At 35.2% G+C, this 15,357-nt stretch overlaps 1 protein-coding gene across 5 annotated transcripts in view; it reads left to right on the top strand.

Annotated features, from left to right (window-relative positions):
* The first annotated feature begins 43 nt into the window (after positions 1-43).
* The window catches only part of SLC30A7 (solute carrier family 30 member 7), a 72,154-nt gene continuing 56,840 nt past the window's right edge, over positions 44-15,357 (top strand). For 2 of the 5 annotated variants that reach the window (XM_074381335.1, XM_074381334.1), the window contains exons 1-4: positions 44-316; positions 544-645; positions 10,531-10,644; positions 14,342-14,429. In XM_074381335.1, the coding sequence (XP_074237436.1) occupies positions 237-316; positions 544-645; positions 10,531-10,644; positions 14,342-14,429 (384 nt within the window). In that variant the 5' untranslated portion in view covers positions 44-236. The remainder of the gene's footprint in view (positions 317-543; positions 646-10,530; positions 10,645-14,341; positions 14,430-15,357) is intronic. The other 3 variants (XR_012512563.1, XM_074381336.1, XM_003933250.3) reach the window with 2 other exon arrangements.

Below are 15,357 nucleotides of genomic sequence, written 5' to 3'. Positions count from 1 at the left end.
AGGCCCCGCCCGCGACCGGCCTCCCTCCTTTCCAGTCCCAGGACGCGTTGCGCGGCCCGGGCCGGAAGTAAGCGAGTTCCCGGGTGTGTGTCTGGGTCTGTCTGTGTCTAGCAGCGGCGCGCGGGCCGGGACGAGCGCTGGGGATTCCCGTCTGAGGCGTCTCAACTATCACTGCCATCACCCCACGGAACCTCTTCGAGAAGGGAGTAGACCCGGCCCTTCGCCGGGCAGAGAAGATGTTGCCCCTGTCCATCAAGGACGATGAATACAAACCACCCAAGTTCAATTTGTTCGGCAAGATCTCGGGCTGGTTTAGGTGCGGGGTGCTGTGTTTGCGGGGAGGGGGTGTCCGGCAGAAAGGGAGAAGGCCCAGACCTCAGGGTGGCCCGAGGTCCAGGGAGGGTGCTTCAGAAACTCTCCTTCAACCCCTAGATGTGAGGAAAGGAGCGTGTCAATTGGGAGGGTCTTGAAAAAGGTACCCAGTCTTGGGGTCCTGGCACCTCCTTAACTCTCCCGGCTCTTTTCCACGTGTACCATGCCCAGGTCTATCCTGTCCGACAAGACATCCCGGAACCTGTTTTTCTTCCTGTGCCTGAACCTCTCTTTCGCTTTTGTGGAACTACTCTACGGCATCTGGAGTAACTGGTAACCCAAGGGGAAAATGGTTTGGGCGGAAGCAGGGTGTGGGGGGCGGGGGGGAACGAAGCGCTGTTTGCTTAATGCCACGTCGCTCCTCACCAGGAGGTTCAGGTCTTACCTTTGGCACCTACCGCTGCTGCTGAGTTGCTTTCTCATACCCGCACCAATCTGGTAGGGCTACATTTCTTGAGGAATATCTGAGGCCTATCCTGTGGAACCTCTCTTGTCACCCTTCCCTCCAGCTCCATCAGACAAGACTGACAAAGCCCTCTTATTGTTTTAGCAGATGAACAGAATCCTTCATTTCTAATTGCAGGCCTTAGCTTTACTCACTTTGTTGGAATTGGGAGAAACCTGTTTGCTGCCTCTCTCAGGGGGGAGTGGCATTTGGATTTCACTCTTAAGGTTCTGAGAGGGTGTATCTGAGATGTTCTACTTGGTTTGTTATTTGGGCTTGGAATGGGTTTATAAAGGGATATCTGGAGAAATAATTGTCATTCTCTTCTCTCTTTAATGCTGAAACTGACTCATGATTTTCCTGTAGTCTTAACTGCGATGGAAAAAATCCCATGTAGTTTTCTAAAACCTTAGTATTTCTGGGCTTTTGGTGGCACCTTTGGAGGTTTTTGTTTTTGTTTTTGAAACATCCTTAGGAGTAGGAAAATCTAGGGTATAACTCTCTGGCAGTGAAGTTACTATTATTCAGGTATTTGCTGTTGAGTAACTTAAGGTCTTATGAAGTTGTTCTGTTAATAGTAAGACCTCACTCCTAGCTGTACTAACTCTTTCTTGAGATCACATACTCATTCAAAAATCTGATGAAAGCCAACACTCAGAACTGTACCTAAATCTTCAGGATGTTGTTGGGTTCCCTGTACTAAATCTTGGACTCTAGAGTAAGGGCCTATTTTCTATTTATTAAATAGACTTAATCTCTGTTCTTTAAGACCCATTTTCAGAGAAAATTGCTGTCCTTGATCTTTACTTCTGTTGAGATCAAACATTGACAGGTAATATCACCAGGTATTGTGACATGTATACTTTTTTGTAATACGTGGGCTTCTTTCAATTCAACCGTCAATTCAGTTTTACCAAAAATAATAAACAGCAGATCATGAAGGTTACTGGTTTAGTTAACACTTGGGTATAAAGGGATATCGACACAATGAAATCTTAATATTTGTAATAACCATTTTGAATCCTTTGGGAATCAGATATGTTTATCTGAAGGATACCCCATCATAGATTAATTTTTTGATCCCATAATATTAACACACTGTAATATGTTGTAGATGTTGGAAACACTTTTACTTGAAATCACACTTTATCATAAATATATATTTACAATATATTTTACATTTTTCTTTTCCTAAATTATGCTATAATTTTGACATATGTGCTGACTATCAAGAGTGTATCATAGCTTATATATGCATATTTTGCTACAGATAGTTTATATTTCAATATTTCACTATGGCTTTCCGCTGCATGTCACCCTGTGAAATATCTGGTTCAAGAGATTCATACTTGAAGTTGCTAAACCACCTTTCATGGAAAGTTGCAGCTGTAGTAACTTCTGATCTGTAGAGATCTATTGGAGAAATTACTAAAACCATTGTTTAAGTTAGTATGCAGCAGTGCATAACAAAGACATCAGTTGTAGGTGACTTGTTCTTTTACCCCTAGGTGACATGTTCTTCTTTACCAGTCCAGCTTATACTGTTTGTCATTGTGTTATGTCTTCTAGTTAGATTTGAAATCTAGCTGCCGTGTGTGTTGTACCTAGATCATTTAGCACGTGTCCGTCATCTCATGCCCATTTATGTCAATCTCCATATTTACAACCAATTATTCTTAAATATTAATTTTGAGTACAGATCTCATTGATATTTGGGCAGATTTAGAAATTTCTCTGGACTTTTTATAATCTGACTTTCTGTGTTTTATTTAGACACCCAAATTTTTAGCTCCTTTTGTTGACTGACCAATAATTTCTTTATAAGACCAGATTATCTCTATTCCTGTAGGTTCGATTAGCTTTAGAGTTCCTTGATTATATTTCTTCCAAAACTCATTAGGTGTGTCATTGTCAATTCTGTGTTGAATTTCATTCTGTAAAAATAAAGTTCAACTTGTTGGGAACATGAAATATCAGGAATTTTTTTCCTATAGGGGACTAAAACATGAATAAAACATTTCACAAATAAAGGTTCATAGAAACAGTGTACCTAATTTTAACAGATGTTAAATTGTTCTAGTTCTTGTTCAGAGCCTTCATTTTAATGAAAGAACTTAATTATAGTTGATTTATATTTTTGATGATGAGTAGGTATCTTCAGCAGAAGAATAGGTAGTTGTTATATATATATGTTTCCCCCTCATTAAATATCTGCTATCTTTCATCTTTCCACTGGAATGTAAACTTTATTCATGTAGGGATCTTTTCTATCTTATGCAATTACTTTTGTACAAAGCACATAGTAGATGCTTAATACATATTTGCTAAATGAAAAAATGAGGGAATAATTAATGTATAGAATGACACTACCTATACTAAACATGCTAACTACCCCTGTTAAGGGAAAACAACAATGACAAAACATTAAATCCCTTTCTCTCACTCTTAGAAATTGTGAAGAAAATGGTAAAAATACTGTTTGTGATTTTTCCCTTCCTTCTAGGATGCTTTTCTTCTAGTATTTTATTTTTCATTTACTAGTTTGTTGTTGAGTAACTGACTAATTTCAAGGTAGTGTAAGAATGTAGTTTTGTACCATCTAGGGTTAAGTTTGTTTTAAAGTTACAGAGAAACTGCACACCTGTAATCCTAGCTACATGGGAGGCTGAGGCACGAACATTGTTTGAACCTGGGAGACAGGTTGCAGTGAGCCGAGATTGCACCACCACCCGCCAGCCTGGGCAACAGAGATAATACTCTATCTCAAAATGAAACAAAACAAAAACCTAAAATAATGATTGCTTAAACAAGATAAAACTTCATTTCCAAGATGGCTGCTAGTGTTCTAGCCATCCCTGGCAGCATAATGTCTAGAACGCAGAGAAAAAGAGGCAAAAGGTGTGCATGTTATTTTTTTAAGATTTATCTGGATGCTAACACACAATGCATTCACTCAAACTTTATCACATGGTTATGCCTACTTGCAAATGTAGTCTTTATGAGAGAAACTAAGCTATGATCTAACCTATTGAGGCCTAGAGTTTTTTTACTTCCCAACTGAGCAGCAGAGCCTACAGCACCTATTGTCCAAGTTGTCAATCCCATCATGCTGTTTTTTTCTAGTATCTCAAAATAGTTGCTGTGTTTTTATGGTTTTCTTTCATTTTTACCTCATTATTAGCAGATTTAATTTCAGTAGTATTTCTTACCAAAGCTGTTGGAACCATTTTTCCCTTAGACATAGAATATACTTAGGTAACTCTAAAGGTTAATGTCTTTGTGTTAGCAAAGTAAATATTTGTTCAAGAAATGTTTAACACAATATGAGACATTTATTTGGTTTTACTTCAATATACTATTTCACAGCAGATGTTTGTAAAGTAACTCCTCAGTGAAGAAGAATGCTAATATCAATCACGTTTTTCTATTCAAATTTTCATATATCTTTGTCTTTTAAAATCAACTTTGGTGATGCTTTTTGCTTTCCTATAGTTTTATTTTCTACCTTAAAAACATAGATAAGTATTCCATGTTGCTGAGAATATTTTTAAAATAAGGGACTGTATAATGGAATGTAGTGGAGTTGTGGGTTATTTTACTGTAACTCACTTAGTTTATCGAGTTTGCCAATGTCAGAATTCTAAGAATTTTCTAATTTCCTGATAATAAATTGATAGTTATTATCAATATCTCCCCCCCCATCTTTCCACATCATAGAAACTAGCTGGTAAAGGATTTGTGAATTATGATTCCTTATTTTCAATTTTGAACACATGTTTAACAAACAATATATACTGTTAGCTTAGTTACCAGTAGAGCTTTAAAAAATTTTTTTTATCATGGGATATTTTAAACATATATACAAGTAGAGAGTTTAATGGACCTCATGTACCCATCACCCAGCCTTAACATTTATCAGTACATGGTCTATCTTATTTCATCTGTTGTCCATGTCCCACCACTGGATTGATTTAAAACAGACAGAAGATGTAATTTCTTCCATAACTATTTCATTATACGTCTCTGAAAGATAAAATCCACTCTCCTTTAACATGACTCAAAACCATTATCACCTGTGAAACTAATGATTCCTTAATAGCAGGTAGTGAGTATTCAGGTGTTCCTCATTGTCTCATAATTATTTTCACATTTGGTTTTACAGATTAGAAATCAAACAAGATCCATATGTAGTATTTAGCTTATATGTCTCTTAAGTCTCCCTTAGTTTATAGCTTCTCTTCTCCCTTTATTTTTACCTCCAATAGATGGTAAATAAAATTCTTTTCAAAAGTTTCTTTTGCCATATGTTCTGTTGACATTTATGCTGTTTTTGCTTCCGTATTCAGGTTTTTCCTTTGTACACTAATACGTTTTCTTTTTTTCTTTCTTTTTGAGACAGTTTTACTGTGTTGCCCAGGCTGGAGTGCAGTGGTGTGATCTTGGCTCACTAGAACCTTCCTTTCCTGACTTAAAACAATTGTTCTGCCTCAGCCTCCCAAGTAGCTGGGAGTACAGGTGCATGCCACCAAGCCCCACTAACTTTTGTATTTTAAGGAGAGAGGGAGTTTTGCCATGTTGGCCAGGCTGGTTTTGAACTCCTGACCGCAGGTGATCCACCCGCCTTGGCCTCCCAAAGTGCTGGGATTACAGGCATGAGCCACTGCACCTGGCCAGTTTTCCATGTTAAAATCTCTTTAGAAGGTAGTCATTTTAATAAGTTTACAAATGCATTTTAGAGAAACTAGCATTGTTTAAAGAGGAGTGTACAACAAGTATACAGATTTTCACAACCAGTTTTTCTTTATCATGGTTTACTGAAGTTACCTTTGGTGTTTCAATCATATAACCTTAGGTATTTTCTATGCTACCTTTATTTTTTAAGGAAATTTATGCTGTATAGTTTAAATATCTCATAATCAGAAACATATGCTAAGATTGAATATGAGCGGTAAAATTGACATTCCTTATAAGCAGTACTTTTACATGTGATAGGTGAGCAGAGAACTAAAAGTAGACTGTTTCTCACATGGGTTTGTGTATATATTTGCAGCTGGTAATTTTAAATCATGACATCAGGTTTAAGGGAAACTCATATTGCAGTGTTTTAAGAGAGCATAATGTTCTTCCATCTCAGAAGAGGGAATAATTTTTCAGGTAGTCACATTTTATTAAGTACTACAAATAATATTTTAATGCTAATTAAATTTACATAAAATATAAATAAAATTTCATTTTGATGAGTATTAAAATTACCATGCTATAGCCACACCTCTTTAAAAGGAACTTGACTGCTATTGTATGCAAAATGAATTTTTTTTTTTGCATTAAGGTAATGTTTGGTGTGTTGGATATATATAAAATAAATTTGTTAAAAAAAAAAAAGTAGTATGTATTAGTTTGCTAGGTTGATGTAACAAAACACCACAAACTAGGTGGGTTAAACCACAGAAATTTATTGTCTCACCGTTCTAGAAATTAGAAGTCTGAGATCAAGGTGTCATCAGGGTTGATTTTTTTTCTGAGGGCTCTGAGGAAGAATCTGTTCCATGATCTTTCTGTAGCTTCACTTGGTTTGCTGGTAATCTTGGACAACCTTTGGCTTATAGGAGCATCACCTGATCTCTGCCTTATCTTTGCATGGTGATCTATGTGTCTTCTTCCAGATTTCTCTTTTTTACAAGGACACTGGATTAGAGCTCACCTTAATGATCTAATCTTAACTAATTACATCTGCATTGAAGCAGTTTCTACATAAGGTCACATTCTCAGTTATTAGAGGTTAGGACTTTAACATATGAATCTGGGAGCAGGAATACAATTCAACCCATGACAATGTCTTACTAAATATATACTGAAATAGATAGTAGAATAGATCAATAAATTAGTAAATGTTTATTTAGAATGAATGCCCTGCCTTCTAAAACTGATTACAGTAATTTAAAATAAAAATCATATATACTAATAAAACATGTTAAGAAATTAAAACATTTAAAAAACACACCTATGGAGGAAAAAATAAACCTATTAAATATGTAGTCTAATTTAGTTCCCAAAACTTTTAAATTTAGTTACAAGAAATTCTATAAAGTGAACACAATTATGCCATTTTATCAGAATAGAAAGATAGTTTTCTGAAATCAAATTTTAACAGTATTTTGTCATATTAATCTTTTCTTGGGGTATAGAAACAAAATCATAGACAATGTCTTTATAGTTGTTTTATCATAGTATAGAAAAATTGTTCACGAGTCTTTCATACTTCAAAATAAAGGTAAATCATTTTCCATGTTACAGAGATGTTGTGTTTGAAGTGTGTAATTTTCAGTAATCTAACTATCCAAGAAAAAAATCTTAAAGTATTAAATCTAAGAGAATTGCATGAATAACATGCCCCTTACCTTGTCCTCATGTATCAGTTTTATCATTTTGCTTTTTCATGTATTCACAGATTCTCATTCTGCTTTGAGTTAGGTATCAGTTGAGAAGGTTAAAATACTATCTGCACTTAAACTTTCTAATATATCTATCTATGTTTCAGTGGAATAAATAAGGTCCATGATAAAAGTTTAAGACATTTTCTAAACTCTTTTGTAATGATTTGGCAGATATCTATGAATTAGTGTGCTTTTTCTTGTGGGTAAATAATGTGCTTTGACTTAGTTTTGAATTCTGTAATTATTCCAAATTATGAAAAAAATTTAAAACTATACTTTAAAACCATGTAGAATGTTTTTGATTTTAGTTTGTAGCACTTCCAACTGATGAAATGTCTAGCATCTAGCCAAATACTAAGAGGTATGGGTCGTGCTTGGGAACACCAGACATTATAAGCATTAGTAATAGTTAATAATAGTAATTTATTAATAATTAGTAATAGGAAAATTTGTATGTCTTTAATGTGACAAGCATTGTGGTAAATGTTTCACATATATTAACTCAATTATTATAACAATTATGGCACTTTTATACTATTACTCTGTTTAAGTGATGGCTAAATTGAGGCATAAAGAAAGTAAGCAACTTAGTAGTCACAGAACTAGTCAATATGGAGCTGAGATTTGAACCCAGGTACTCTGACTTCAAAAGCTTGTTTTTAAAGATTAAAGCAATGATGGCTTTCAGAAAATTTTTATTAACTTCTCTTCAAGTTCACTGATTTCTTTCCTCAGCTGTGTCCAGTCTGTGATAAGCCAATTAGAAGAATTATTTATCACTGATACCTTGTTTTTTGTTTCTAGCATTTTTATTTGATTTTTTTTTTATATTTCCCAGTTCTCTACTCAAGTCCCCATTGGCTCATATATTTTGTCCATTTTTTCTATAGATCCTTTAATGTCTTAATTACAGTTTATAATAGCTCCGGTATTTCGGTCAGTATCTTGGTCTGGTTCTGTTAACTGCTTTCTCCACAGTGACTTTTTTTTTTTGGCTCTTTTTGTGTATCTTGAAATTTTTAATCAAATACTGGACATTATGAGTAAAAAACAGTAGATACTGAGGTAATAGCATTTATGATCAGAAATAGGTATGCCTTGTCTGTCAGACCATTAGTTGGTTAGACCTTGTGCTTTTCATAGATCTTGTATGGTGCCTGTGCCACAGAAGCTCATTTCTTCACCCTCTTGCCCCTACCCAAGCTGTAGACTGCTGTTGCTTATTATTCAGTACCCAGTTTATGGTGAATTTACTTGTTAACTTGACCCAGCCTTCATCTTTGGTAGATTCTGTAAGCCTAAACCTCAGGGGTATGATTTTTGTCAACATTTTTACTCCTTCTATGACAGCCAAACTCTACTGTGTGTTTGTGTATGGTCCTGGATGGAGACAACTTTCCTGCTGCATCGCCAGTGATAGCAGAACATCTGCTTTGTGTTGGTAGAGGGTTTCTTGTCCTTCCTTCGGTGGCTTTTCTTAGTGGGTACTTTAGTGTGTATAATATTAATCTTTAAGTTATCAAAAATAATATGTCATTTCATGTGTCTATCTGATAAGAATCTTACAATGATACGCTTTGATTTTCTTATTCCATCCTGTGTGTTATTACTGTCATACATTAGGTTGTTGGCAGTAGTTTTTTTCTCTTTCAGTACTTTAAAGATGTTGCTCCATTGCATTCTGGCTTGAATAGTTTCTGATGAAAAACATGCTATAAATTATATCTTTATTTTCTAAATTTAGTTTTTCTATTTTTTCCCCCTCTGGTTTTCTAAAGTTTTTTCTTTCTCTTTGGTATTCAGTGGTTTGTGAAGTGTATAGGGTTTTTTTGGCACTCGGGAGTCATTAAGCTTCTTGGATCTGTATGATTTCTTTTATGAATTTTGGAAAATTCTGAAACATTTTCTCTTTAAATACTTTTCCTACCCCTTTCTTTTTTTCTTCTTGGCTCCTGAGACTCTAAATACATGTATTTTAGTGTGTTCAATACTTCCCGACAGGTTTGGGCTGCTCTGCTTTCTTTCTTTGTTTCTACTCCCTTTTCTCCATGTGTTGCACTTCATATAACTTCTTTTGACCTAACTGATACTTTCTCTCCGTGTCAGTCTGCTCAGAAGCCCATGAATGTTATTCCTCCATATTGTAATTAAAACAAGTTTATCATTTCTATTATATTCTTTTATAGTTTTTATCTGCAAAAATTCTTCATTTGTTAATGAATTTTCTCTGACTTCATACCATATCCTTTGACATATTAATTACATTTGTTTTAAAGTCCTAGCTAATAGTTCCAGCATCTGAGCCATTTCTGGTTCTGATTCTGTTGACTGTTGTAGCTCTTAACAGTGAGTCTCTCTTTTTTTCTTTCATGATTTTGTCATTGAGTGCTGGCCATTGTGTTTAAAAGAATAATAGAGACTGTATATGTCCAGAAATAGGCCCACCTATTTGTCTGTCTGGCCACTAGTGTGGGACTTTTGAAACTATCTGGTCAATAGTTGAACTGAAGTTGAGCTGGGTTTTGTGTTTTGTTGTTGCTGATAAACCACAGTGTTTAAATTTTTCCAGTGGTTTCTACTACTTTGTGATTAGTATTGGATTTGGAGTACTGGAGGATTTTTTTCAGGGTTCTTGCTCTACTTTCAGCTTTCAGCAAGTTCTGCACATATCTCAGTGCTCTCACTGGTAGTTTGCTGTTCCCTATACTTTATTCAAGATTTAGTGGGAAGGGCGGGACCAGGTTATCTTGTTGTATCCCTAGTCAGGCAAGCCTGTGCACTGGAGTGTCAGGGTAAATAATAACAATCCTGCAGCTCTCCCTCTCTCCCAGCCTGTCTCCACTGTCCTCAGCCTGTTCTCAAAAGGGAGGAGCAGGACACACAACAATAGCAAACCTTTGCTTTGTAAGATCCTAGGTGCAAGTAGGTATCAGCCTTGTCCCAGTAGCAGATGGCATTTTTTTTTCCTACCTCTCTTTCAGTGGCATCTGACCTTTGCAAGTGGCTAAGGCATGGTCAAATTCCTACCCCGTACCCAGCAGCAGATGTTTTTGTTTCTACCTCTCTCACAGCAGCTGGGCTTTTCCTTGTGTGGGAGTGTAAGGGTTTACTTTTTAGATACTTAAAACTTATCCTTGATAGCTATCTATATAGCATATTTAAATTGTTGTTTTAGTAGATTAATTCCTGATGAACAAAGATTGAATCTTAGATTTTCAGAGAAGGATGCCTAGTATTTGGTTTTTATTATAATTTATCAATGTGTTTGTTCTTTTTCAGCTTAGGCTTGATTTCCGACTCTTTTCACATGTTTTTCGATAGCACTGCCATTTTGGCTGGACTGGCAGCTTCTGTTATTTCAAAATGGAGAGATAATGATGCTTTCTCTTATGGGTAAGAAGAAAAATCTGCTTGTATGTAACATATTTCTTCTCATATGCTTGCTGGACAGTTAATCAAATATTTGTAGAGTAGCTTTACGCTGAAGGGACTACACTGGATCGTCTTAGAGGCATCATTTGATTTTTGCCACCTCTGATTGGAGGAAGCAATGGATTTTTCACTATTTGATGACACTGCCTGAATGTTTCTTTTTTTGAGCTGACAGAATATTTCACAGTGTGATTATATATGTGTAAGCAGAGCTCAGGATGCATACTCTGTTTCTTTCTCTTCCCCACCCCTCTGTCTTCCCTATTCCCTCTCTCTTCTACTTTTTTACTGATTCTTTCCCTCTGTCCTTTTCCTCCTCTTCCTTTCCCCTGTGAGTGCTCTTTTACATTCTCATCCTTCATCTCTCTCTCTCATGTTTTCTTTCTCACGCTCCTGTTCCCATCCTGCTCTTACTTTCTCTTATCTTCTCCTGAGCTTCCTTTTCCTTCTCTTATTCTTTGCCGCTTGTCACTTGGGCTTGTTGTGCTCATGATCTTTTTTCCTCTCTCTTTCTCCTTCTTTCCCCCTCTGCTTTTCCTGTTTTATTGTTTCTTTCCTCCCGCTCTTTTCTTCTACCTTTTGACCCTTTATCTCTCAGGCTCTCTCTCCTCCTCCCCTTCTGTTGACCTCTTTAGCTCTGCTTCTTTTTGTCTCCCTTTCCAAGTCTTCCTTTCCTTCCTTCACTGATTCTCCTTCCCTGAGCTCTCCCTTTCCTGTGCAGTTTCTCTCACACTCTCTATCGTTTTTACAACCACCTTCTTACATGCACTGTCTTATGCCTCTTGTTCTGTCGTTTACTCTTGTCCCTTCACTACTTCCTCTTTCTCTCTGGCTTTGCTTCCTTCCTTTAGCAAGTACACACTCTTTCTTTCACATGCTCTTGTTCTTTTTAGATATTTGTTGAGGGTCCATATCAGTCAAATACTTTTCTAGTTTTAATGATATAAAGATGAATAAGACATGCCTCCTGACTTCTAGGAACTTGTGGTGTCATGGGGAAACAGTTCTGTAAAAATACAGTAATAGCTATATATTGTGATGATTGCCAAAAAGGAGATATGAAGTTCTGTGGCAGAACTTGCTGATTTTAGTTATACCCAAGGGATATGGTTATTTGTGAAATTATAAAAAGAGCCAAAAAATACTAATTTTACCTTTTATAGTATAAAGCAGTAGATCCTGTATATCTATAAACTCAAACAGCTTGACAGTTCAGATAAAAACACTTTTTATGGCATGATATTGGTGATATGCGAATAATTTAAACAATAGTTACTAAAAGATTAAGTATATTTTAGATTATTAAAGAAATATTATCTCCAATTATACTTTTTGTTGGAAAATTAGTTACTTATATATCAGGAATCTAATTGAATACAACAGTCTTTCTGAATAAACAGTAGCTGACTATTAAAAATTCTCAGTTCTTTAATGCTTAGAGTTTCTATTGTTTCCAATTTAGAATGTACTGTCTCCTGCTCTAAAATGGTTTTTAGAAATAGCTTTGAATACCTTCACTACCACAGCAGATTTTAATATTCAGCTTTAGCTAGTTGATACAAGAGAATAATATTCTTTCCACTTTTAATTTAATCCTGTCTTCTCCTTATGTGTGTGTGTTTTCTTGTGGGAAAGATTAAAGAATAAAAGCTGGTACAATCTTTAACACTATGAATGATTGCTGTAGTAATAAGTAGCATCATTTGTAAACTACTGGTGTCAGGACATCAAAATGACACTGATTAATTCATGTTAAACATAGGGCTGAATTCACACAACCCACCCCCCCAACCCCCCGCCAATTCAGGATGACCGCAGTAGCTGACTGACTCTGCAGTAGAAGAAGGAGTTGTGGAATATGAGAGCAAGCAAGGACTTTTAAGTATTTCTTTATATAAAAGTCATCTTTGTATCTTGCCACACTCTTATTTTTTAAAGAGCAAAGCTGGCATAAAAGTAATACACATCCAGTAGGTAGATAGATACATACATACAAGCGTATATACATGTGTACTTACACTTAAATTTTTTCTATTTTTCTTCCTGGCTCAAGAATCTAAATACCAGTCATACTGAATTAGGCAACAGCACATTCATGAATTACATGTTCTAATTCTAAGACCTATTCAATCTGTTAAGTAAACACAGTTATGTGTAAAGGCAAGTGTGTTTAGTTTTTCCGTGTTCTTAGTTTTGAACCTACAACCAAGTTTAACAAATGTGTGTTAAGCTCAAGCTAATTAAATCACTCCAACAGTTTATCTGAACTTAGAGAGCACACCTACTAAGCTAGGAATTAGAAACAAAAAGATGCCTGAAAAACATTCTTGCCTTTGATCCTGAAATCTGGTAGAACTCAAGCACAAAAGGCTTTCAGTCAAGCATTAGTTAATGGGACTACAAGGGTGGATTAAACAAAAATACTTTTTATTTTTGGATAGTAACCCTGCTGATTGATTAGATAAATTCCTAAGTGTAGGTTATGGAAAGTTGGCTGCAAATTATTTGAATTTAATGAACTTTTCACCAGAAAAACAAAAAAATTATGTTTTGACAAGTAACATGTTATTTGGATGTGTTAGAAATAGGCATTATTTCTGGCATAGAAATACATGCTGTGTTGGATTGCACTTGACAGCATAAACTCCAACATAACTTTATAGAAGACATTTTCAAGAATTCTCTTTAAAAATATTTTTACAGTAAAAATCATATTACCTAGAAGTTAACATAGAAACCTAGGAAAAGCACAAGTTTTGATGATCACATTATACTGTTTAAGGACCAGAGTGGTTAACTGCTGTTAGCACCCTTTGAATGGTGTTTGAACATGTTGCTAAGTTAAATGCTTAATTAAAGTTGAAAATGCTAAGTTAAAGTTCTTTCTGGTAACTTTAACTAAGCCAAATATACCATATAGAAAAGTAAAATCTTTCCCCAATGCTTCATACAGGTAGGAAGCAGAAAGCTTCAGAAGTCCATGGAACAAAAGACAGGTATTTTTAAAATAGTTTAATTAGAATTATGTGAAGCTAAAATAGATTCTAAAAATAGGTAATTGAAGGTTTATGCTAAACTTATTAATCTTAGAAAAAGTATTAGAAATAAAAATCTCAAGTTGTCTCTGGGATAAGTCAGAAATAATTTCATTTTCCTTCAGAAGCAAAGCTCTACTTTCCAAAGACTTGAAAGCTAAACGGTACAAAGCAGAAAGCATAAGGAGTTCTTAGAAAAGGAGAAATTATTAAGCTTAAAAAACCCCGTTTTCCAGACCCCCTTTTCTACTTTTTATCTCTGAATCCTTTCTTTCTCCACTTACCTGGTTCTGTTTTTTCTTCTCCAGTGGCAACTTGAGATTTAAATTTTTGTGAAAGGTCTTTCTAAAACTACTTACTCTAAGAAGGTCTTTTGATTGGCTTGTAAAAATCTGTTTTGTGGCATTCTGCTTTTAAACATAATTCATAATAATTCATTTCCACATTTTATATATATATATATATATATATAAAATAAAATACACTGTACTATAAATACTAGGACTTTGCTGGCCACTTATAACCATATCATACGATTTAGAATCTCTGAATTTATGTAATTTTATGATTTAATTTTTAAGAAATAATGTAATAATTCAGTTATTTATTTTTTTCCTCTGTAGGTATGTTAGAGCAGAAGTTCTGGCTGGCTTCGTCAATGGCCTGTTTTTGATCTTCACTGCTTTTTTTATTTTCTCAGAAGGAGTTGAGGTATAGTAGATAATCATTTAAAGTCAGTAAATTACATTTCTGTAATGAAGATGTTTATTAATTAAAGATATACAACAGTTGTTTTCAACTATCATTAAATATTGTGGACAGTCTTGGATTAGAGAAGATATTATGTATGTACAAGAGGAGCTTACAAAATAGTAAAAAAATTAAATATATATGAATCTTCTTGGAATTCAAAACAATTCAATGATCGTGCTTACAAGTTATGGGTGAAGTGTTAACACTAAGAAATGTAGAGGCATAATCTGGTTAGTGAGGTCAATAAGAAATTAGAACCTGAGAGTTTTTCCAGTGAATCTTTAACATGTGGCATATTTTTTAAAAAGGAAGAAAACTAAAAGATTAGTGAATTTAAAATGAAAAGCAATTTTTTTTTTTTTTTGAGATGAAGTCTTGCTCTGTTGCTCAGGCTGAAGTGCCGTGGCACAATCTCGGCTCAGTGCAACCTCCGCCTCCTGAGTTCAGGCAATTCTCCTGCCTCAACCTCCCGAGTAGCCTGGATTACAGGTGCATGCCACCACATCCGGCTAATTTATTTGCATTTTTAGTAGAGACGGTGTATCATGTTGGCCAGGCTGGTCTTGAACTCTTGACCTCAAGTGATCCACCTGCCTTGGCCTCCCAAAGTGCTGGGATTACAGGCGTGAGCCATGAAAGACAGTATTTTAAGATACCAAATAAGAACAAGTTTTGGAACAAATATTTATACTTGTAAATGTTTATATTTATTTAAAAATAGTAATTGTTACTTTTTCTATGGTGTGTGAGCACTGCTTTTATTTCTATGAAATGTTTTGGCAGATTTTGTTAGTGCTTTTAATTCTGAAAATAATTGAAAGTGTGTAATATTGCCTTATGATTTTCTTAGTTGATTAATCAGAAAGAATATCAATGCTATTTGTTT

The sequence above is a fragment of the Saimiri boliviensis genome, chromosome 11 (assembly GCF_048565385.1).
Source record: "Saimiri boliviensis isolate mSaiBol1 chromosome 11, mSaiBol1.pri, whole genome shotgun sequence".
In the NCBI taxonomy this organism is placed as follows: domain Eukaryota; kingdom Metazoa; phylum Chordata; class Mammalia; order Primates; family Cebidae; genus Saimiri; species Saimiri boliviensis.
Note: the sequence above shows the minus strand (reverse complement) of the source record. Positions and strands in the feature narration are given on the sequence as shown.